Source organism: Hemitrygon akajei, chromosome 17 (assembly GCF_048418815.1).
Source record: "Hemitrygon akajei chromosome 17, sHemAka1.3, whole genome shotgun sequence".
NCBI classification, from domain to species: Eukaryota; Metazoa; Chordata; class Chondrichthyes; order Myliobatiformes; family Dasyatidae; genus Hemitrygon; species Hemitrygon akajei.
The window spans coordinates 35,325,659-35,351,011 of NC_133140.1; the positions used below are offsets into that span (position 1 = coordinate 35,325,659).

Below are 25,353 nucleotides of genomic sequence, written 5' to 3' on the forward strand. Positions count from 1 at the left end.
GGAAGTTCTACACACTGTTTGCCTGTGAAATCCATCAATGCTCCATTATGAGACACATTTTCAAAATATGCCCCGTGGTGTATAGACATTTACGTAAACTTTTCAAAATGTGCATCCAGCTCTTCCCCTGCTGGTGGAGAATCAGATTGTTTCCTTGTGCTGATGTGATATGTATTCACAGGATGATTTTTACAGATGCAGGATATAAGTGATCGTAGCTGTAGTGCGCTGTAGGTTTTTCAAAAGGTCTGGGTCTGAGTCTGAGTATCCCTTTCACCTATTCACTCATTTAAAGAAAGAGAACTGTTTATTTCATCATCAAAGCTGTAAGTGTTTCAATGATTAACCGTGTAACGTAGTCCTCAACACGATGGCACCTCACCATCATTAATACCACATCTATTATACACTCTACGGTTCTCTCATTGAAAGGGAAGGAAGGAACTGGAGGCAACATATGGGCAGTTAAGTCAAGATAAGCCAATTGTAAACCTGCCTGTTTAGTTGTTTCCAAAAGTATAAATGTGTAAATCTCATTACCTACAAGGACTCATTTACACTGCAACCTCAGTGTTTGTCTGAACCTTCTCATGACATCCCTTTACCCTGAATCCCCACTTTATGCTGATAGATTGTGCCTCCAATTAGATCATAAGACATAGGACATCAAGTCTACTCCACCATTGATTTATCATCCCTCTCAATCCCATTCCACTGGTTCATCAGCCTCTGGCTTAAGAAATTCATCCTCATCTCTGTTCAAAAGGGAACATCTTTCTATTCTGAGTCTCTGTCCTCTGGTCCTAGACTCCCCCACTTTAGGAAACATCCTCCCCATTTCTATCCTATCTAGGTTTCAATGAGATTGGCCATCATTCTCCTAGAATCCAGTGTGTACAGACCCAGAGCCATCAAACTCTCTTCATACGTTAACCTTTTCATTGCCAGGGTCATTCTCATAATCCTGCTTTGGACCCTTTCCAATGCCAGCACATCCTTCCTTTATCTGCAGAGCCGAATATCGCAGAGTGAGTTGGAGATAGTTCTTTATGGACTTTAGGTGCCAGTTTTAAAAAGTGAGCGAGGCCTATCGAGACTTGTCTGAAGAGTGGAATTTTGCTGGGGTTAATAGTAACTAGGGTTAATTAGCATGTGCCAATCAAAAGAAGTTAGGTTTAAGTGGAACAGCTATTGTATGAGTGGACGGTGTTAGAATGGTTAAGCTTTGGCTCATCAGGCTTGGGCTAGAATAGGGGAAGTCTAGAAGTTAAGTTTGAGAAGTTAGAGTCACAAAAAGTGCAGACAGGATGGTAGCTCAGGCAGTGAGATGTGGGATTTCAGGATACCTAATGGTCTTCCTGATGACTCCATCTGCAGGAAGTCCACCCAACTTCAGCTCCAGACTTACAAAGTCAAAGAACTGGAGCTGAAGCTGGATGCACTTGGGATCATCTGGGAGGCTGAAAACGTCATAGATCTTAATGAAGTAGTCACACCCAGAGTGCAGACTTTAGATGGGTGACCACCGGGGTAAGTTAAAGGATTAAGTACTCATTGTAGGGATCCCCTATAGCCTTTCCCCTCAGCAACAAGTTGGATACTGGTGGGGGCAGGGACAGCAGCCACCAGGCCAGCAGGGAAGGGTAAAGTCAGGCAGAGCGGTAGTGATAGGAGACTCGATACTCAGGGGGACATACAGCAAATTCTGTGGGCGTGAAAGAGAGCCAAGATGGTGTGTTGCCTCTCGGGTGCTAGGGTCCAGGATGTCTCAGTGCAGCTGCACCAGGTTCTCAAGAGGGAGAGTGAGCAGCCAGAGGTCATGGTGCACATTGACATAGGCAGAAAAGGGGAAGAGGTCCTTCTCAGTAAGTACTGGGAGTGAGGGAAGAGGCTGAAGAACAGGACCTCTAAGGTAGTAATCTCCAGATTACTCACAGTGCCACATGCAAGTTCGGGCAGGAATAGGATTTTGGGACAGATGAATGAGTGGCTGAGGAGGTGGTTCAGGGGCAGGAATTCAGATTACTGGATCATTGGGTATGACTTGTACATGACAGGTTACACCTGAACCCCAGGAAGACCAATATTCTTGTGGGCAAGTTTGCTAGAGCTGTTGGGGTGGGCTTAAAGTAAGTTGGTAGGGGTCTATGAACTGGAGTAATAGAGCTGAAGATGTGGCAGTTGGTATACAAGTCGATGCAGTCTGCAGTGAGATTGTGAGGGAGGACAGACGGATGATAGGGCAAAATTGTATTCTGTGGGATGAGCTGAACTGAAACATGGAAGCCAAAAAGGAGGATGAATACAGGACTAAAGATGTTATATTTAAATGCACGTAGTATATGGAATAAGGTAGATAATCTTGTAGCACAGTTAGAGATTGGCAGGTATGACGTGTTGGCGTCACTGCGATGTGGCTGAAAGAGGATCATAGTCAAGAGCTTAACATCCAAGGATACTCATTGTATTGAAAGGACAGGCACGTAGGCAGAGGGGCGGAGTGGATCTGCTGGTAAAAAAAAATCAAAATCCTTAGAACGAGGTGACATTGGATCAGAAGATGTTGAATCCTTGTGAGTAGAGTTAAGAAACCGCAAGGGGGATTTCCGGTGACGTCATCATCGAGAATGGCAGCTTAAGTCACTAGCTCCTCCGGAAAAACGCGTATTAAGCCCCATTAACCCATCAAATATAATATTTTTCGAAAAATATTTGAACTGAAAAGAGGGGCAAGAATGGGGAAAGGGAATGGAAATTTAAAGAGTGACACTGCGGAGCCTGCGGCCGAGAGGAGTGCAGTGAGCGGCTCTCCTACCCGACCGCATGCGAGCGAAGCAGACGCCGGGCCTCGTTCAGGCGAAGCGGTGAATATCTTCAAAATCCTGAAAGAAATAATGGAGGTCCAGAAAGATATAAAGCAGCAGCTCAGTGATGTTAAGTCAGAGCTCGCCAGCATTAATCAAAAAATAGTGGTGGCAGAGACTCGAATTGAGAAGGTGGAAGATTGTGTTCAAAACGTGGAACAGATACTGAGTAAGACAATAAAAATAATACATCACCAAGAAGGTAAACTGCTTGACCTGGAGGGAAGATCACGGCGGAAAAATATCAGAATCTACAACGTTCCCGAAGGAGCGGAGGGCTCGTCTATGACGGACTTTGTTGGAAAGTTACTGCGAGACATGCTGGATCTTCCCCCGGCTATGAAGCTGGAAGTCGAAAGAGCCCACCGCGCATTAGTCCCGAAACCTACCCTTTGATAGAAGAAATAAAATCATAGACTATTTGCTAAACAAGGAGAAAATTCAAAAAACAGTGGTGCAAAAGGATTTAAGAATCCTGGCCAAGGATTCCCAAATGCCTTTACACCTGTTCTTTGAATTTTCTCTCTGTTTAGAATCCTTGCACAGGATTCCCTAAAGGTTAACTTACAGGCTGAGTCGATGGTAAGGAAGGCAAATGCAATGTTAACCTTCGTTGTGAGAGGACTAGAATATAAGAGTAAAGATGTGATGCTGAGACTATATAAGGCTCTGGTCAGACCAGACTTAGAGTATTGCGAGCAGTTTTGAGCCCCTGATCTAAGAAAAGATGTGCTGGCATTGGAGATGTTCCAGAGGTGGATCACAAGAATGACTCTGGGAAGGAAGGCGAATACAGTGAAGAGGACTGGAATATAAAGCATGGATATAATGCTGAGGCTTTATCAGGCATTGGCCAGACCGCACGGAGTATTGTGAGCAGTTTTGAGCCCTTAAAATAGGACCATACACATAGGAACGGAATTAGACCACTCGGCCCATCAATTCTGCTCATGGCTGATACATTATCCCTCTCAATCCCGTTCTCATGTCTTTTCCCTGTAGCCTTTGATGCCCTGAGAACCTATCAAACTCTGCTTTAAATATATTCAATGACATGGCCTCCACAGCTGTCTTTGGCAATGAATTCCACAAGGTTAACATATGAGGAGTGTTTGATGGCTCTGGGGCTGTACTCGCTGGAGTTTAGAAGAATGAGCGTGGAATCTCATTATAACTGATCAAATATCGAAAGGCCTAGTTAGAGTAGATGTGGCGAGGATGTTTCCTATAATAGCTGAGTCTAGGACCAGAGGGCACAGCCTCAGAATAGAGGGACGACCATTTAGAACAGAGATGCAAAGAAATTCCTTCAGCCAGTGGGTGGTGATTCAGTAGAATTCATTGCAATGTCAAACTGAGTCTCCCATTACACCTGCTCCAGCAAGTGTTGTGCTTAAATGTAGTATATTAGTCAAGTGCTCAAACCCAGTCACTGCCCAACACTATCAGTTTCTGGGTACACATTGCCACAGTTATCGATCGGTAGCATGACTCCCACCGCCTTGGACCATGAGCCACTTCATTCCTCCCAGAGGTCACAAGAATTCTTCAGAGATTTTAGAGCTTCTAAGAGCCAGACTTGTCTGTCAGCTGCCTTCGGTGTCCTACCTCACGAATGAGTAGAATTCTGCTGCATTAACACCCATCACTGTAACGCATTACAGCAAATAATTATCTTAATAGTTGTTGTGCAGTCTTCTGTCATGTTACCATTCAATATGCAGCATCAGTAACTGCAATGGCATGCAAGCATTTCTCTGAATGTATTTGGTCAGTGTAATTCCTTGCCTCCAAGCACAATAGATACCAATTCTTTATATCAGCCACTTTCTGCTTGCTTCTACAACTTGTTGCAGGTGTCCAGTTTTTCTTTCTGTTTTACATGAGTAATGGGGAACCTAGCTTTTAACAGTTTGCCTGCCCATCAGGCTTCCAGGGTTGGAAACTGCCCTCTATGTCTGTGCTGCCTTTATGGCAGTTATTTAGTTTATAATATTTTCGCTTAGTAATTTGTTAGCATTTTTTAGTTAAAGTTAGGATTGTTTAAGTAAATTCATTTGTCTGTAATATATCGCGGCTGCGATGACATCACATCCGGTTTCGCCGCGTCTTGTGGGGAAATACCGGTTTGGGATAAACGCAAGGGTGGGGGGGCGCTCACATGTGGCGCCACAGCGCGAGCAGTTTGTTCTCTACGCACCAAAGACACAGTGAAAGCAACGCTGTAAGTCATGAGATAATCGATATGTTGAATTAAAATGTTAACGCTGATTCTGTTAAAAGTAACGACGGTCGATAAGGTTTATGTTTTCGTTAGTTAAAGAGTCGGGATAGTTTGTGTTGAAGTGTATTTAAAGCAGTCAATGGAGCAGGTAGATTCTGACTGTATGCTGCACTTTAATGTAATGTAGTTATTGTAGTTTTACCTTTGCAAGTATTCACGATGTAAATGTGATCTTTAGAAGGAAACAAACACTGTACCAATCTTGTATTGTTTTATCAACAGTTTTCATCATACGTTAATGTGAAGAGTGAACAGTAAATGGTTAATCTTACTGCGACCTTGTTTTCATTGACTACGGTTTAACTCGACGTTTAGTTCGGCGTTCCGTTACACCCGAGCGAGAACGTTACAGTGAAAAAGCGGCATTATCAGGTGTTTCAAGTGCAGCAATGTCAACTCGGTCCAGCATCAAGTCGTTGCCAAAGTCATTGCCATCCTGCGACAGGGGCAGTAGGGCAATCAAGTAAGGCCACCCAAGCAAGAGCTAAAGCAGAAGCCGCCAATGTGCGAGCGTGCTTTGCCAAACAAGAAGTAGAAGTAAAAATGGAAGCGGCTGCCAGAGAAGCCGAAAACCAGAAGAAAAAGGCTGCCAGAAAAGCCAAAAATGAGTTGGAAAGAAAAAGGGTAGAGGCAAAGTTAGAAGTGCTGAAGCTAGAACGAGAAGCAGCAGCTGCCAGGGTGGAAGCAGAGTTAATAGAAGATGCTGAAGAAATGCATGATCCAGTTGACGGAAAATCTACTTCAGAAAAGATCAGGTTGGAACGCACAAGAGACTATGTCCAATCTCAAATAAGCTGGAAGACTCGTTCTTCCGCTCCACACTCATTTCATAACGTCCCACTTCATGAGGAGTCTCAGAGAGGCCCGACCGCATCACATCCATCCGAGGAAGACAATTTACCCTCGCAACCCCGCAATGAATCCAGGAATGAAAGGGCTCACGACAAGCACTTCTCGACACCAAACTTACCAGATTTGAGGAGAAGAGAGGCAAAGACCGAGTCCAGAACAGCAAATTCCATAACAGATGTATGCCCTCAGTCGTATACCCACAGACATGTTCCCTCAGCCCGCATGCCACTTGCAGCCGAACCCGTAGCACGGTATTTAGCACAACGGGATCTCGTCACTTCAGGAGTATACCAGTTCGACGATAAACCTGAAAATTACCATGCATGGCACTCCACATTCACCAACACTATCGACGGAGTCCAGCTCAGAGCAACCCAGAAGTTGGATCTTATGGCAAAATGGCTGGGAAAAGAATCATGCGAACAGGTGAGACGCATACGTTCAGTGTACATCAACAAACCCGAGCTAGCATTGAAGAAAGCATGGGAGAGACTTCGGGAGGGCTATGGAGCCCCCGAAATTATTGAAGCGGCGCTATGCCAACGTTTGGGAAATTTTCCTAAGGTGTCAGCCAAGGACCACACTAAGCTAAGAGAATTCGGAGATTTACTCATGGAGATTCAAGGCGCCAAAGAAGATGGCTACTCAGCTGGTCTAGTATACCTAGATACTCCACGCGGGATTAGACAAATCGTGGGCAAACTTCCATTTGGGCTGCAGGACAGGTGGTTGTCTGTTGCCTCAGAGTACAAGGAAGAACACAGAGGTCTATTTCCTCCCTTCGAGTATTTCACTAGGTTTGTGTGCAAGGAGGCGAAGAAGCGAAATGATCCTAGCCTCATAGGTCCAGGAAGCAGTACAATTTACACCAAGCCAGATAAATCCTCTCCGAATAATTTCAACATTATTAAACCAGTCTCAGTGCTTAAGACTGAAGTCTTTACAACTAACAACGACCCTAGCAAGAATTGTCCATTGCATAACAAACCCCACCCCCTCAAAAGATGCAGAACGTTTAGGGAAAAACCCCTTGAAGAGAGGAAGGCCCTTCTCAAGGAGAAAATAATATGTTTTAAATGCTGTTCCTCGACCTCTCACCTTGCCAGAGTGTGTACGATCGCCGTGAAGTGCCCGGAATGTAATAGCACTAATCACGACGGGGCCATGCATCCCAGCCCGTTACCGCGAACCGACAACGCTCCTTCACCCCCACAACAGGACGGCGGGGAGGGAGAAGCTCACTCCAGGACAACTGTTGTCAGCTCGAGCTGTACAGAAGTTTGCGGCCAAGCTCAGGCAAGCTGTTCTTGTTCAAAGATCTGCCTCACTAAGGTGTACCCTAAGGGAGCCAAAGACAAGGCCACCAAAGCCTACGTAATTCTGGACGATCAGAGCAATCGCTGACTAGTCAGTCCAGAGTTCTTTAACATGTTCCACATTGAGAGTGAGCAGTTCCCATACTACCTTAGAACTTGCTCAGGCAGCGTGGAAACTTACGGAAGGAAGGCTGAAGGCTTCCAGATCGAGTCCCTGGATGGTAAAGTCCTCATCTGTCTCCCTCCACTCTTAGAGTGCGATAAAATCTTGAACAACCGCACTGAGATCCCGACGCCAAGTGCAGTGCTACACCAGCCACATCTCCACCACATCGCCAAACACATCCCAGAGCTGGATCCAGAAGCAGAAATACTCCTGCTATTAGGAAGAGATGTTCTCCGGGTACACAAGGTTAGGCAGCAGGTCAATGGACCACACGACGCCCCCTTTGCGCAACGCCTGGATCTGGGCTGGGTGGTGATAGGAGAGGTGTGCCCTGGCAACATACACAAATCGACGGTTAACACACTCAAGACCAATGTGCTAGAAAGTAGCCGCCATTCGATTCTTCAACCCCGCACAAGTTCCATGTGTGTCCAGGAAGCACAACAAGGCTTCAGCAAGCGCAAAGTAACTGACGAGACGCTGGGTCAGTCAGTCTTCGCTCAAACGGAGCACGGTAATAAACTTGCTCCATCGGCTCAAGACGCCATCATCTTAAAAACAGAGGACACCAAGGTCTTCAGAGACAAAGCAAATAATGGGGTCGCCCCACTACCTTTCAGAGAACCACGCCAGCGCTTGCCAAACAACAAAGAGCAGGCAGTCAAGCGGTTCACGTCCTTGCAAAAAACCCTGAAAAGGAAACCTGAGATGCAGCAACGCACCCGATTGACCCACGAGGTACTGTGCACACTGATGGCAGAGGTCACAGCCATTATGAATGCACGACCACTCCTACCCATGTCTTCTGACCCGGAAAACCCCTTCATACTCTCGCCATCAATGCTCCTTACGCAGAAGGCAGGAGCTGCCCCTCCACCAGGGGACTTCTCTGATAAGGATCTGTACACAAAGCAATGGAGACAGGTCCAGGCCCTGGCAAATCGATTCTGGTCTCGTTGGAGACAGGAATATCTACCTTTGTTGCAACACAGACAAAAGTGGACAGAACCCCGCAGGAACCTGCAAGTTGGAGATTTAGTCCTGCTCAGGGACAAGCAAATCACCCGCAACTGCTGGCCAATGGCCAGAATCACTGCCACATTCCCTAGTCGGGATGGACATGTCAGGAAAGTCGAATTGAAAACTACTGACCAAGGTGATGTGAAAATTTACCAAAGGCCAGTTACAGAAGTCATTCTACTTCTACCTAATGACTGATTTAGAGACTGAAGTTTTGTATTATGTTCATTGTGACCTTACGAACGTCAAGCGGGGAGTGTGCTGCCTTTATGGCAGTTATTTAGTTTATAATATTTTCGCTTAGTAATTTGTTAGCATTTTTTAGTTAAAGTTAGGATTGTTTAAGTAAATTCATTTGTCTGTAATATATCGCGGCTGCGATGACGTTACATCCGGTTTCGCCGCGTCTTGTGGGGAAATACCGGTTTGGGATAAACGCAAGGGTGGGGGGACGCTCACATGTGGCGCCACAGCGCGAGCAGTTTGTTCTCTACGCACCAAAGACACAGTGAAAGCAACGCTGTAAGTCATGAGATAATCGATATGTTGAATTAAAATGTTAACGCTGATTCTGTTAAAAGTAACGACGGTCGATAAGGTTTATGTTTTCGTTAGTTAAAGAGTCGGGATAGTTTGTGTTGAAGTGTATTTAAAGCAGTCAATGGAGCAGGTAGATTCTGACTGTATGCTGCACTTTAATGTAATGTAGTTATTGTAGTTTTACCTTTGCAAGTATTCACGATGTAAATGTGATCTTTAGAAGGAAACAAACACTGTACCAATCTTGTATTGTTTTATCAACAGTTTTCACCATACGTTAATGTGAAGAGTGAACAGTAAATGGTTAATCTTACTGCGACCTTGTTTTCATTGACTACGGTTTAACTCGACGTTTAGTTCGGCGTTCTGTTACACCCGAGCGAGAACGTTACAATGTCCCTGTAATGAGGTACTGATGGGAAAAAGGCCACCTCTGCTGCCGCTTTTAACCCAGTAGCTTTTCCCAATAAAGACGCACCTTTATCTTGAGCTGGCTGAAACTCTGTCATATTTTTCATTCATGTTTGCATTGAATCCACAATTTGTGCTCTCTTCTCAAAAATATAGATGCTGCACGTTAAAGATGTTGACATGCATTTTCATGTCATTTAACTCACATGCTAACCAGTTCCTTAATGGTATGTTCAAGAATTTCCATAAATCCCATCTGGGTTGTTATTCTGCATTGTTGTTTTCAGAATGCATAGTTTCTAATGTTTCCAGTTAAATGACTTGTGTAGGTAATTGTGTTTTATTCTGAAATGGTCTAGAACAGTGGATCACTTTTACTTAATCACTCGTTTAATGACTATCATCAGATATTGCTGTCAGTATTGAGCAGTAGTATAATAACGCTTCACCTGACAATTAAAGCTCATTTTAGCTGGTTTGGTGAAAGTAGTTAAACTTCTAAGCAAACTATAGGCACTTAAACCTAATGCACTTAGAAAATTGGCAATTGCTTTAATTCTATTTTTTATTTGCTTTAAAATACTGCTCAGTTTGCTCAGTATATAATATCCAGTTATCTCTTTTGCAATTCAATGTGTCTGTCCTTCCCATGTACCAGCCATCTCTTTTTTTATTTATGATTATTTTCACTGGGTACACCCTGTTTATGAACCCATGAATTTGTCCGTTAATGCTTTTTAAACTCGAGTGTTTCTCTCTTGCAAAGAAAGCACACTGCACTTTTTAGAAGATTCAAACGTCTTGCTGCTCTTGAACAGGTAGGTACTCCTCTCAGGTTTGTTTAAAACTTTCTTGTTGCCAATGTTATGTTTTGTAACTCCAAAACATAAAGCCAATTGAAGGAAAATGACAGAAACCCGGGAGAAGCTGTTCATGTTTTGCTTTCACTTTAAGTAAGGCATGCACATATATGACGTGGTGGCATAGTGACGTATGCCATTTACGTACTTTTACATATAACCTGTAATGGATTAATTAAATGAACAAGAACGCTTAATTAACAATATATTTACAATATTACTCAAATATTACTGAAGTATTAAATACACATCCTAGTCCCTCGAGTTAATCTTGAAGACTGTCTTTTCCTTAGGCAAATAGTTGAAATTTTTGGCATTTATACTGATGTGTGCAGGGGATGTTATATATAAGGTTATTAGTAGAGATATCTACAAACTCTGGGCAAAGGAACTTTCAGACTCCTATGTGTGAAGTTGGAACATGTTTCACCAATCCAGACATTTTTTTATAAATTAATGAGCATAATGTATTTTTGTGGAACATACAGTTCAACTGGTTTTTCACTTTCAAAAATCAGTTCTGGAGTTAGTAAGGTCTGCTCAAACAAATTGTTAATTTGATCGGTGTGACTAATGTTTCTTGGACATAATCAAGGTTTAACGTGAATCGTTTCTTACAAAGTGGTATTTCAACTTCATCTCTCAACAAGAAATCCTGCCTGTTATTTTGAGTTCCTTCCTTCATAAATCAATATCATTGGCTAAGAAAATATGCATAGCAAAATTTGAATTCACAAGTTGAAATCCAGAGTAGCAACTTCAATAAATACAAAATCTGTAAATGATTTCCTGAAATGTAAGTGAGCCACAACTCTACTATTATGGCCTGGCAGCTATTCCTCATCTGAATGCATGATGAATTTGTCTGCCCATAGTGACACTGAGTAGCATGTGCAGAGAACTTGCTGGTGCATATTAAGATCCTCTGAGCCCTGACATTACTTCTAAACCAAAAATGTCTTTATAATGCACCAACTATCTTTTCTTTCAGTTAGTCTTGACGAAGGGTCTTGGCCCGAAATGTCGACTGTACCCTATAGATACGGCCTGGCCTGCTGCATTTTGTGTGTGTTGCTTGAATTCCAGCATCTGCAGATTTCCTCATGTTTGTGTTTATAATGCACCAATCATTTTAACTCTTCCTGCAGTTCCTTTTTAACCAGGAGGCATGTCCCCTAATAGTTAGCTTCACCTGTTGTTAACCTTCTTCAATAGATCCATGCTGAGATTACTACCAGCTATTTGCCTTCTGGGCTCTTTGCATTCCTAAATCTCCTTCACAGTGTGGTAGCCTGGACTTGTGACTGTATCATAGATCACTGTAGGAAGTAACAGCAACATTTAAGGAGGAAAACACTATGGGCAGTTAACTTCACTTCCAAGTAAACTCATTCATTGGAAATCTTATTAAGCTTTTGTCTTTTATCAAAATGAATATCTTATCAAAGAGACTTGTGCAACATAGAGCTAGCTGGAAGATTAGAAAGACCAAACTAAGAGCTAGATTTCTGGTCCCACATCTCATTTCACTTTGGTCTTGCTCTGCCTCCTTGGAATTACATAGCTTCCAACATCCTATTAGTTCAGAGTGCTTGCGTAATTAAATGCAAGCGGTTTTAAGTAAAGGAAAACAATGTTATAGTTGAGATATACACAGTGCCTTATTAAGGTTATAAGACTATTTGCAACAGGCTCATAAATAAGTTGCTTTGTGGCAAACAATAATTTGAATGTTTTAATACTACTTGTTTTGATCAGAGCCAGGAGCGCATGTTCCTTTTGCTACTGAAGCAGTTTGTCGGAGTGGTGGGTCAGCCCAAAGTGACTATAAACACCTGCTGGAACATCTGGCTTGGCAGTGAACCAGCTCACTATTCTGCTTCATAGTGCTTCTGCCAAAATGCTCTGTTTTGCATTTAATTGTCAGAGTAGGGAACAACAATTTTAAAAGACATCTGTAAAACAAATTAACAGCAATGCATCTGAGTATAACAACTGGTTAAATAATTTCCTGTGGGATTGCAGATAAACATAATGCAGGGTAAGGAGGGATTGGAGGACTAGGGTGTAAGCATCACTCTTCTCTCCATTTCCTGTCCTTACTGCTATTTTTTGCAAAATTGTGTAACTTCAGCATGACAAGTTTGCATAGGCACTTTCCAATAATATTCTGGAAACTACAATTTGGTAGTAAGTGATTACAGATGCAGGTTGATCTCCCAGGACTTGTGCAAAATGCACAGAAAACAACTTTATCCTGATGCAGGGTCTTGACCTGAATCGCCAACATTTTCTTTCCTTCAGCAGATGTTGCTCAAACTGCGGACTTCCTCTAGCAGTTGGTTTTAATGTTGCTCTGGATTCAGAGTCTGCAGTCTCTGGTTTGTCCACAATTTCATCCCTGCCCTCCATCGCCCATCACTTCTGCAGGAGGTCTGTCTAGGCTGCTACTTGGAGCAGGTTGAAGATATGCCTGCTCAAAGCTGACAGGGACTCTCTTTAGAAGTGAAGATTGACATCGGCTGTAATTCCAAGTTAGAAAGGTCTGCTGTCCATTGGGAAACTAAATGGACGTGACCTGTCAATACCAATATAAACATGAAAAAGGGTCCACCAGGGATGACAGAAGCACTTAGGTCAGGAGCAACTTGCAGGCAAGCCAGTGACAGGGCCTAGTTAGCACTAAAAAATATTTTGGAAGGGTGATACCCATCTTTTTTCATGGGGCAAGCAATCTTTCTCACCTTCTCACTGTCACTCCGTCTCCTGCTCACTCTCTTATTAGGGCACCAAAAAAAAGCCATTTGGCTCATTCCAGGTCCCATTTGAACAATCCCATTCCATTCCCACCCCACTTTAGCTACATCTCCTTCATTGTCATATCAGGATCACTTATTGCTCTTTAATACCTCGTCCCTTGGGTGGACTGGCAATTTTTCCACATGAAGATGTTTTTTAAACATGCTGTCATGTGATTTTTGTTAATGACACAAATATATTTGTTATCTTGGTCTTAAAGAAACAACCATTCATCACCTAGCTCTTACATTTCCACCCCGCAACAGTCACTGTTGCAATCCTGGACTGACAGCAGTCAATATATGGCAATATGCTACAAGCAGCGATACTTCTGTACCCGTGGCCACACCGTCTGTACCCGTGGCCACACCGTCTGTACCCATGGCTACACCCTCTGTATCTGTGGCCACACAGTCTGTACCCGTGGCCACACTGTCTGTACCCATGGCTACACAGTCTGTACCCGTGGCCACACCGTCTGTACCCGTGGCCACACAGTCTGTACCTGTGGCCACACCGTCTGTACCCGTGGCCACACCGTCTGTATCTGTGGCCACACCCTCTGTATCTGTGGCCACACAGTCTGTACCCGTGGCCACACTGTCTGTACCCATGGCTACACAGTCTGTACCCGTGGCCACACCGTCTGTACCCGTGGCCACACAGTCTGTACCTGTGGCCACACCGTCTGTACCCGTGGCCACACCATCTATATCTGTGGCCACACCCTCTGTATCCGTGGCCACACAGTCTGTACCTGTGACCACACCGTCTGTACCCGTGGCCACACCATCTATATCTGTGGCCACACCCTCTGTATCCGTGGCCACACGGTCTGTATCTGTGGCCACACCGTCTGTATCTGTGGCCACACCCTCTGTATCTGTGGCCACACAGTCTGTACCCGTGGCCACACTGTCTGTACCCATGGCTACACAGTCTGTACCCGTAGCCACACCGTCTGTACCCGTGGCCACACAGTCTGTACCTGTGGCCACACAGTCTGTATCTGTGGCCACACCATCTATATCTGTGGCCACACCCTCTGTATCCGTGGCCACACGGTCTGTATCTGTGGCCACACCCTCTGTATCCGTGGCCACATGGTCTGTATCTGTGGCCACACCCTCTGTATCCGTGGCCACACGGTCTGTATCTGTGGCCACACCCTCTGTATCCGTGGCCACACGGTCTGTATCTGTGGCCACACCCTCTGTATCCGTGGCCACACGGTCTGTATCCGTGGCCACACCCTCTGTATCCGTGGCCACACGGTCTGTATCCGTGGCCACACCCTCTGTATCCATGGCCACACGGTCTGTATCTGTGGCTACACCCTCTGTATCTGTGGCCACACGGTCTGTATCTGTGGCCACACCATCTGTATCTGTGGCCACACGGTCTGTATCTGTGGCCACACGGTCTGTATCTGTGGCCACACCCTCTGTATCTGTGGCCACACCCTCTGTATCCGTGGCCACACGGTCTGTATCTGTGGCCACACCCTCTGTATCCGTGGCCACACGGTCTGTATCTGTGGCCACACCCTCTGTATCCGTGGCCACACGGTCTGTATCCGTGGCCACACCCTCTGTATCCGTGGCCACACGGTCTGTATCCGTGGCCACACCCTCTGTATCCGTGGCCACACGGTCTGTATCTGTGGCTACACCCTCTGTATCTGTGGCCACACGGTCTGTATCCGTGGCCACACCCTCTGTATCCGTGGCCACACGGTCTGTATCTGTGGCCACACCCTCTGTATCCATGGCTACACAGTCTGTATCTGTGATGTTCTCTGAGATGTTGATATCAAGACCATGAAACCTTAAGATTTAGGAGCAGAATTTGGCCATTTGGCCCATTCAGTCTGCTTTGCCATTTCATCATGGATTGCCTCCTGCACAGTCTCAACCTGCAAATCCACCAGTGCTGGAGGCGGAAACGACAGGGTCTTTTAGGCGACTCTTGGATAGATACATGGAGCTTAGAAAAATAGAGGTCTATGGGTAACACTAGGTAATTTCTAAACTAAGTACATGTTCGGCACAGCATTGTGGGCTGAAGGGCCTGTATTGTGCTGTAGGTTTTCTATGTTTCTATGTAATCCATTTTCCCTCTCAGCCCCAGTCTCCTGCCTTCTCCCCGTATCCCTTCATGCCCTGACCAATCAAGCATCTATCAACCTCTGCCTTAAATATACATAAAGATTTAGCCTCCACAGTTGCCTGTACAATGAATTTCACAGACTCACCACTCTCTGGCTAAAGAAATTCCTCCTCATCTCCGTTCTGAAAGGACGCCCTTCTATTCTGAGTCTGGGCCCTCTAGCCTCAGAGTTTCCTACCATAGGAAACATTCTCTCCACATCCACTCTTTCAAGGACACTCACCATTTGATAGGTTTCAATGAGATCACCCCTCATCCTTCTAAATTCCAGGCTCAGAGCTATCAAATGCTTTTCATATGACAAGCCCTTCAATCCTGGAATAATTTTTGTGAACCTCCTTTGTACCCTCGCCAGTTTCAGCACATCCTTTCTAATATGAATGTATCAAATCTGCTCACAACACTCCATGTGAGGCCTCACTGGTCCTTTATAAAGCCTCAACATTACATCCTTGCATTTATATTCTAGTCCTCTTGAAACAAATGCTAAATTCGGATTTTCCTTCACCACAGACTCAACCTGCAAATTAACTTTTAGGAAATCCCAGGTCACTTTGCGCCTCAAATTTTTGTATTTTCTCTCATTTAGAAAATAGTCATCCCTTTCATTTCTTCTACTGAAATGCATGACCGTACACTTCCCAACACTGTATTCCATCTGCCACCTCTTTGCCCATTCTCCTCCTGTAGTCTCTCTCCTCCCTCAAAACTACCTGCCCTTCCACCTATCTTTGTATTGTCTGCAAACTTTGCAACAAAGCCATCAATTCCATCATCCAAATCATTGACACTTAGCATAAAAAACTGGTCCCAACACAGTCCCCTGCAGAACACCACTAGTCACCAGCAGTAAACCAGAAAAGGCTCCCTTTATTTCTACTCATTGCCTCCTGCCAGTCAGCCAATCTTCCACCTATGCTAGTTTCTTTCACAATAAACCATGGGCTCTTAACTAGTTAAGCAACCTCATGTGTGACACTCTGTCAAAGGCCTTCTGAAAATCCAAGCACACAACATCAACTGATTCTCCTTTGTCTATCCTGCTTGTTATTTCTTCAAAGATATGTCAGGCAAGATTTTCCCTTGAGGAAACCATGCTGACTATGGCCTATTTATCATGTACCTCCAAGTACCTCAAAACCACATCCTTAGCAATCAGATCCAACATCTTCCCAACCAAACGATAAAATATTAGTTATGATATTAGGGAGAACTCTGCTGCTTTGCGACAGAATGATACTGTCAGATCTTTCATGTGTATCTGAGTGGGAGTGGGTACTTTAGGTTGATGTCTCATCTTCAAGATAGCACCTCTGACAACACAGCATCCACTTAGTATTGTACGGCAGCTTTCTGGAGCTGCAGTTGAACCCATAACCATCTTATTCAGAGGCAAGAGTCCCAGCACAGAGCCACTCATTCTAGTGAAACATTATAATTCACTCTCCAGGATGGGCACTGGTTCAAAGAGACCCAACCTCCCTTCTCCACTCTTTCAATGGGAACATCCAGGCTCTTTAGCATTTAGCAATAGGACTGCACACTAACTGCTACAGTCTGTGCCTTTTGGCATTATTTCAGCAGTCTGTTGCCAGTCACAACTTTGTTCTTTATTGTTATGACCACCAAGTAAGTTTATTGATGATACACTGAGTGCAGTTTTAGCTATAAATTCAATCCATTGGCAGAAATAATGCATCAGCGGTCCAACGCCTGGATCCTTCAACTCCAGCCTGACTTGGAATGTTGCAGATGTAATAAAAAATTGATTGGAGCTGAGAGTATAGCGTATGACAAGGGCACAATCAGCCTACGCCACTTTAACTCCCATGTTGTTCTTTTGTTTTCCAATTTAAGATGCAGTCCGTGGCTGGTAAAAGTGAAAATGGCCACCAGGTCATTTCAGGCTACAATGACAAGTGATTGATGGAGGTTTATATCAAAATATCATTTGCAGCAGAAACAATTTATTAATTTGCTTTATTTTATTCATGGGCATTTTATTCCCTCGTGTACAATATTAAGTACAAAACATATTTTTATGAGTTACACACAAAAAACAGGAATTCCTCTGAGTCTGGAATGTTCTATTGCCCTAATATTGGCAGATTATCATGTTATAGGCCATATATTGAATTCCCTTGTCCATTAAAAAACCTGAAACATTGTGATGTTACGTACCCCGTAACTGGGTCACTTACCAGCAAAGATAGAGAGGTCTGTTGAAGTCTGATGATACTATTTTTAAACAGTATTTATTAGTAAAAAGACACAAAAATAGAATCAATGCAAATATACAGATACTATACGTCGTCAATACTAAATCTAAAGGTGCAGGTATAATAATAATCAATAAGAAATAAGCTGTATCGTTGTCTAGGGGATAATGAATTGTCCGATGGAAATATATAGTTCGTTCAGTTCATACAGGCTGCAGCCGTTGGGGAGAGAGAGATTTAGAGAAAAACTTGCCCATTCCTTTTATGATGTCAATCCTTCGAGAGTCGTTGAGAGTTGAGTTCCCCATTGTTAGCTAAAAACCGTTTTTCCGTGGCAAAGGCCACCGATTCCGGGGCAAATGGAAGCGGACGCACGTGGCCTTCCACCGGCTTTCGCTATTACGGGATCGCTAGCGTTTCTTCTGGTGCGTCTGACGGGCTGTTCCCCCAGACCCTCTTTTTATCCTGACTCACAGGGTCGCAGATGTCGATCAGGTTGGGATGATGCAATCCCTCCACCAACCTCCCCCTCGGTTCATTGCCTGGGGGGGCTTCGATGCATCGTGCAGGATGCAATACACAAGTCCGTCTCCAAGAGACAATAGCCGGTATCGATGGGTCCGCCTTTCGGAGGCCAGGACACATTCCAACCCTTTTGTGGATTCTGCATGTCTTTCTCTCATTTCCTGTGTCCCCTGAACTGACTTAATAGTGATCTTGCGATTCTCACAAAGGAGGGGGCTACCCCGCACCCTTCGGCCCCTCAGAGCTGTGGCACATTCGTAACAGTGAGTACAGGACTAAATAAGTTGCTTCAGTCTTGTGGGTATAATATTTTACGACATTTGAAGCACAAAGACAGCCAAGCCAACTTTTTAGTGTTACAATAATATTTCACCTATTAAATAGTTCTGTTTACAACACTTGTATGTTGAGATTAGTCACTTAATAAAACTGTCCGGCTTCTAATAAAATCCCATGAGTACTTTTACATGCGCATTATGTGCCAACACAAGTAATAACCCAAATTTGCATCTGCACTCTAATGGTATTCTGTACAAATAAAACGGCTCACTGAGTAAATGGTTTCTCAGACAGCATCGTAACTCAGAGAGGGCACAAGTCCAGCAATGGTTACTGTAGTGCTCCGACTATGCATATTTATAATTTCTTCTCTTCAGCTGCCGAGTTAATACGGTTGAATTCCTCGGTATGATCTGCAATGATAACTCATCCCAGGCATGCACCAAACCTTTATGCAAATGTATCAGCACAATGAAGGCGCAAGAGATTCTGGAGATGCTGTAACGCACAGAAAATGCTGGAGGAACTCATCATTTCCTCCCCCACTGTTTTATTCTAGCTTCTGTACAAGGAATTCAAATGGTCTCAACCAGGTGGAGGACTGGCCTTTGCGATTGTCTTTGGCAGTGCTGTCTTCTGAGCATCAGGCAGCTGCTCACGTAAAACTGACGACACTAATTTAGAATGTGTTTTGTATCCACCTGCATTGTGCTCTTCTCCTCAGCTGTGGCATAAGAATGACATGGATTAGAGGATCAGAGGCGGAGAGTCAGTAACTTTAAATTCCATCTCAGGGAACCTGTCCCGGACCCAACATATTACAAAGAAAGCATGGCACCACCAGGCTCTTGAACAGAAGAGGATAACTACACTCGTCTATTGAAAAGTTCCCACAACCAATGATCTCACTTTAAGGACTCTATCTTGTCTTTTCATGATCTCATTATTTATTGCTCTTTATTTATATTTGCTTTTGCAGAGTTTGTTCTCTTCTATGCTCTTTCATTGATCCGGCTTACTTACTGTTCTATAGATTTGCTGAGCATGCCCACAGGCAAAAGAATCTCAGGGTTGTATGAGGTGACATGTATGCACTCTGATTATAGATTTCACTTTGAACTTTGAACCTGGGAGGGAGTGGGTAGCACGGACATGGTACAGGTACAGCAGCTGTTCAGTGACCAAGGTTCACTTCTGACCTCTGCGGCTGTCTTTGTGGATTTTGCTCAGTTTCCCCCAACTCTGTGGGTATGTCCAGGTTCTCCTCCAGTTACTTCCCACACCCCAAAGACATTCTCTTATTAACAGGCTATGGTAAGTTGATCATTGTGTAGAGTAACTCAGAGAGGAGTCAATGGACATGTAATGGGTTGCAGAAAAATGGTGGTGGGGTGGGGGGGGGGTTGATGGATTTGACTCAGTTGGCCAAACTACTTGTTTCTGTGGTGTATGGCAATACAAGATAGTAAATCTGAAACAGCTGGCCACTAGGCAGTTGTTATTGAAATACCTTGTTCATTTACTCTGAACAGCATAGCAGCAAAGACTTCTCTTATACTTTCACTTTTACCATCAGTAGAATTCAACAAGCTCTGAATGTTAAACCAGCATGGTACAATATAAGTATAAACCCTCACTGTTTGATGAACCAATTCCATTATTATAGACTATTTTGTGCATAAGTTGGACAATACATAGATATCATTCAATGCTGCAGTATTGTAATGAATGGCATCAAAAATATCTAAGATTGCTAAGGAAGAATTCTTACTAAACGTGAAGTGAGAGGAGATTAGTTCTACAGATGTAGGAACAAAATTATCTACATGCATCAAAGTTTTGAATTTAATAATATTTTTGAAGTTTGCTCATATGTAGGGTTGGGCATTCATACGCTCTCGCTAAACTGGAAGGAGCTCACTGAGAGATAAAGACCTAGAAAGCCACTGATATATTTGTGTAACTCTACATCAGCGATCTACGTCATTATTTAATACTTTAAGACCATACAGCATAAGAGCAAAATTAAGCCTTTCAACCCATCAAGTCTGATCCACCATTCGATCATGTTTCATTTATTTTCCATTTCAACCCGATTCTTCTGCCTTCTTCCCACAACCTTTGGCACACTTACTAATGAAGAACATTTCCTCCTCTGCTTTAAATATACCAAAATACTTGGTCTCCGCAGCTGAAGCAATGAATTCCACAGATTTACCACCCTCTGGATAAAGAAATTCCTCCTCATCTCTGTTCTAAAGGGATGTCCTTGTATTCTGAGGCCATACCCTCTGACACTAGACTCTCCCACTTCTGAAAACATCCTCTCCAAGTTCACCCTATCTAGGCCTTTCAATATTTGGTCGGTTTCAGTGACATCCCCTCTCTTTCTTCTAAACTCCAGCGAGGGCTGTCCCAGAGCCATCAAAATCCTCATGAGGCCAAAGCCCCTCATGCATTAACCCTTTCATTTCTGGGATCATTTTCATAAACTTCCTCTGGACCCTTTACAGTGCCAGTATATCCTTTTTGTTTTACATATATAGTACAGCCCAAAAATACTCACAAAGCTCCAAATATGGTCTGACCAATGCCTTAGAAAGCCTCAGAATTGCATCCTTGCTTTTATATTCTAGTCCTTTTGAGTTAAGTCCAATTTCATTGTGCTCTGATGATAAAATAGAAGCGTATATAGATTGCCTTATTAACGAGCTCATGACCAACAGGGGAATTGCCATTTGCAAGAATGTCACCATATGGTACATCCAAAGCAGCACTGGAACATTTTTCAGATATTCTGCGCCAAGAAATGAAACCTTGGGGAGTACAAATATCCATCATCCAACCCGGTGCTACTAAAACAGGTAAAATGCATTTTGATTAATTAGTGCAGCATGCAGTATCTGGCTAACAACAATAACTTTCATTCATAAAGTTTCCATATTCTCCCAAGTAGTTGAAAAATAGTTACCAGCAAGAAAAATCTTCTCTGTTGATGAAGGTGCTTTTTTTTTAGATATTTAAGTGGAGATATCTGGAGTTTTGGTTAAAATGGTTGAAAGTTGATTTGCAAAGAAAGCAGGGTGTGCACAGGGGAACTGAAGAGCAGCGTTGCAAGGCTTAAAGGGGTTCCAGAAAATAAATACAACACAGTTGTTTTCATTCTGCAAGGTGAGAAGGTATTTTGCACAGAAATTTGTAGATAGAGCTGAATATTTTGAATGGTGCTGTGAACGTTGGTAGAAGTCAGCCACAGAGGAATGATGCACTGCAGTGTGTTTCATGGATTCCATTTGTGCAAAAGAGCAGCTTTGCGTCAATCCAGCATGTTTCAGAATCTCAGACCATCCAATGCACTTCATAGAAGGATTGTGTACTGCAGAAAACATGGCATCTGATTCTTACAAAGCCAGCACCCGCAAACAGTACTGTAGTAAGAACAAGGACATAATTTAGCAATGTTGATTGAAAAGTAGATATAATTCATGACTACAGCTCAGCTTTCCTTCTGCTTTTCAGAAGAGTGCCAGTACATTTTGTCTATGACAGGGCAGGTTGACCTCGGTTTAACATGCCATCAAAAGGACAGCACCTGAAGTAACACTGCACTACTGTCAGCTTTTTAGCCACACCTCTGGAGTGGGATTTGAATTCACAACCTTCCAAATCAGGCAAGGAGAATACCAGTGGAATCTAAGATTAGGTATAGAGCTTGAAGGACCTTTTGTGGAATCTGAGATGAAGTATAGATCTTGAAAGACCTTTTGTAGAACCTGAGATGAGGTTTAGAGCTTGAAGGACCTTTTGTGGAATCTGAGATGAAGTTTTGATCTTGAAGGACCTTTTGTGGAATCTGAGATGAAGTATAGAGTTTGAAGGACCTTTTATAAGAAACATAGATCCTAGATCAACAATATAGAGTTTTCGATCGTCTATGCTTTAACTTGTCTTCAGTACTTAATTGACTCTTGTGACCTGGTGCCAACTTGCTTGCTCTGGTTACATTTGCTTGACTATGAATATTTCTTTCTGATTTGATCATTGCTAATCATGTTTTATCATTAATAATTATTGACATGGAAAGTCCTCATGACAGGCAAGATCACCAGTGATGAATAATAATAACGAAAATTACACTATAACATGATGTAGAACTTTCTCACATTTTCTATTTCAGGGCAAGTTGGGAATGTTGAAGTGTGGGAGCAACGTTATGGAAAACTTTTGGAGAACCTCTGTCCAGCCCTCCTGCAAGACTACGGAGAAGACTATCTAGCAGAATTAAAGCAAGCCTTTGTCAAAGTTGGGCCTTTATTCCGACAGCATGTAGAGCCAATAATTGAAACCATTGTTACTGCTTTGTTAGTACAACATCCTAAGCCTAGGTACACCACTGAATATATAATTGATGTGCTCAGAATTATTTACTATTTCCTGCCTTCCTTTGTGAGTGATGGTGTCCTTAGTAAGGTTTTTGTTCCACACAAACTTCTACCTAAAGGTATAAGTTCAAGCAACATCAGCCAGTAGTACTCTAATTTTGAAAACCTGGTTATTGTTTGGTTTTAGGCTGCTCATTAATTTTCTGTTATTTTACGTCCAATATAGTGTAAGTGTTCAGGTTTATTATTATCTCAGGCATACAGAAGGTATTAGTGCCGTGAAAAATTAGCTTTTCACAGAACAAGATGAGAACACACGTATGATAAAATAAACTTAAATTTACATAAATTATACCCAAGCCACACATGCACAGAATAACTAACAAAACAAACAATGGCATTAATGACAGGGAGAAAATAGACGATAGTCCAAGGTATTGTTAAGGTTATATCGGTCAGTTCACGACTCTGATGGCAGTGGGGGAAGACGTTCTTGCTGAACCTTGGCGTGTAGATCTTCAGGGTCCAATATCTTCTACTTTATGGCAGCATTGAGAAGAGGGCATGGGTCAAATAATTAGAGTCCCTGGTGGCAGAGGCTGCCTTCTGACACATAGCCTCATGCCGTTGCTCTCTGTGGTGCGGAGAGCTGTACCCATGATGGAACGGGCTGAGTCCAGCAGTTTTTGTAGCCCCTTGTGTTCCAGTGCACTGGAGCTTCCATGACAAACTGTGATGCAAACGGGTTCGATGTTGCACTGAACATGATCAAGAGTAGGGTCTCCCTCTCTCTAAAGTCACTCTGCCATTGAATAAGATCACAGCTGATCTGATCATCACCTTCATTTCTCCTCCTCATATTCCCTACGGAACAAAGATCTGTGTTGCAAATGAAAGTAGAAGATAAATCAAATGTCCTGCTCTATCTATGGACACTAACATTGAATTGTGAGTGAAGAAAAGGCTTCTGTAGTGACATTAGAGAACTCCTAGTAGTCAAAATGGAATTAAATGTTGAATTGTACAATTGACTGCTCCCAGAGAACTCTTGATGGCTCGGTTTTAAAATCGTCCCACTTGCTTGTGGTCCCTTTGCCTGTCAACAATCTACTCCTGTTAAGCTTTGCAACCTTCTGTCTAATACCATAAAATTTTGCCTTGCCCCAGTCTAGAAGTTTAATCTGTGGGCCAGGTCTGACACTTTCCATAATCAGTTTAAAATTAATAAAACAATGGTCAGTGAACACGAAGAGTCACCTTGTCCCACCCTCTTAACCAAGAGAAGGTCAAGATTTGCTCTCACCCCAGTTAATCTTTCTATACATTGCCTGAAGAACTTTCCTGAACACCCTTAACAAACTCCACCCCATCTTAGCCCTTAGCACGATGACTGTCTCAATCCAAATCAAGAAAGCTAAAATTCCCTACTATACCAACCCTATTGTTCTTGTAACCTTCTAAAATCTCCCTGGATTCCACATTAGAGGCCCACATTAGAGGTCTCTACCAAGTGACCACCTCCTGCATATTTCTCAGCTCTACCCTTAAAGGGACAATCCCTCAGTCATTTCATCTCAACTACTGCTGCAAAATTCTCCTTAATCAGAAATGCAACTCACTCTCCTCTCTGACCTCCACCTCTATAGCACCCGCACCTTAGGATGCTTACAGCTGCCAGCCTTCTCCCTCCTAAGATTGGGATTTTCTGTGTTTCCGTTTTTGGGATTTTCCATGAAACTGGGATTTTCTGCTGATCCATGTGGTTAATATGTGGAAGTTTTCTAGGGATCTCTGATGTCACACAGCTGGGATTTTCTGATGTTCGCTTTGGTCTGGATTGCAATTTTCTTGGTGATCCTTGTGGTTCTAACGTTGGAACGTTACCTGAAGAAGCTGAGCATTAGGAGGACCAGACCCTTAGCCACCCACCTCATTTTCTCTCACCACATAACCCCAGTGGACAGATGGTTAGAGAAAGTTGAATGGGACCTTTGGAGGCCCACAAGGATTTGTGGATCTTCAGTATCAAGGTGCTGTCTCATTTTGCTGTAGCACTGAGCCAGCAGATTCCCCAGTCACTGTCAAGCCACCATCACTTAAATGAAGCCAGATCTTCACCCTGAAGCAAACTTTCTAGCAGGAATATGGGGACACTGGTGATCTACTGGCAACTGCAAGGGCAGTTCTCTGGCAGTAAGTCTATTTAGCTGTTAAATAGAGAAGAAGAAATCCATAAAATCTCAATGGCTGAAAACTTATTCCCCTAACTGATACACCTTGCTAAGCTGACTGACTTTGGTTTTCTCTCCTGCACTTCAATCCTTGGTTGTTGTTTTGCACCAAGCAAGTCTTTCATGTGAGTTTCTCAGCAGAAATAAAAGTGACAAAAATGAGCTAGTTTGTTAATCTTGCTTTATTATTTGGGGTTTGTCTTACTTGAAAGCAAAGCTTGGAGACTGCTTGTTCCCGCCACATTTAATAGGAATCAAACTGACAGCTTTACATAGAATGTTTATGATATAAAGGCCATGAAGTACTGTTTTGGAAGAAAAATAGACAAATCCCCAGACTAAGTACAGATATTTGGAGAACCCTCTTGAGTCTGTGAGCTTTTTTTGTACATATGATTGATGCATAAAGACAGCTTGTAATTTATAACATTTTTGA

The 25,353-nt window shown here is 43.3% G+C and overlaps 1 protein-coding gene across 1 annotated transcript in view; it reads left to right on the top strand.

Annotated features, from left to right (window-relative positions):
• Positions 1–25,079, top strand: part of LOC140740595 (11-beta-hydroxysteroid dehydrogenase type 2-like) — a 117,669-nt gene extending 92,590 nt beyond the window's left edge. Inside the window, exons 4-5 of the mRNA XM_073069884.1 lie at positions 21,031–21,168; positions 22,482–25,079. Of these exons, the coding sequence (XP_072925985.1) occupies positions 21,031–21,168; positions 22,482–22,834 (491 nt within the window). The 3' untranslated portion in view covers positions 22,835–25,079. The remainder of the gene's footprint in view (positions 1–21,030; positions 21,169–22,481) is intronic.
• The last annotated feature ends 274 nt before the right edge of the window (positions 25,080–25,353 follow it).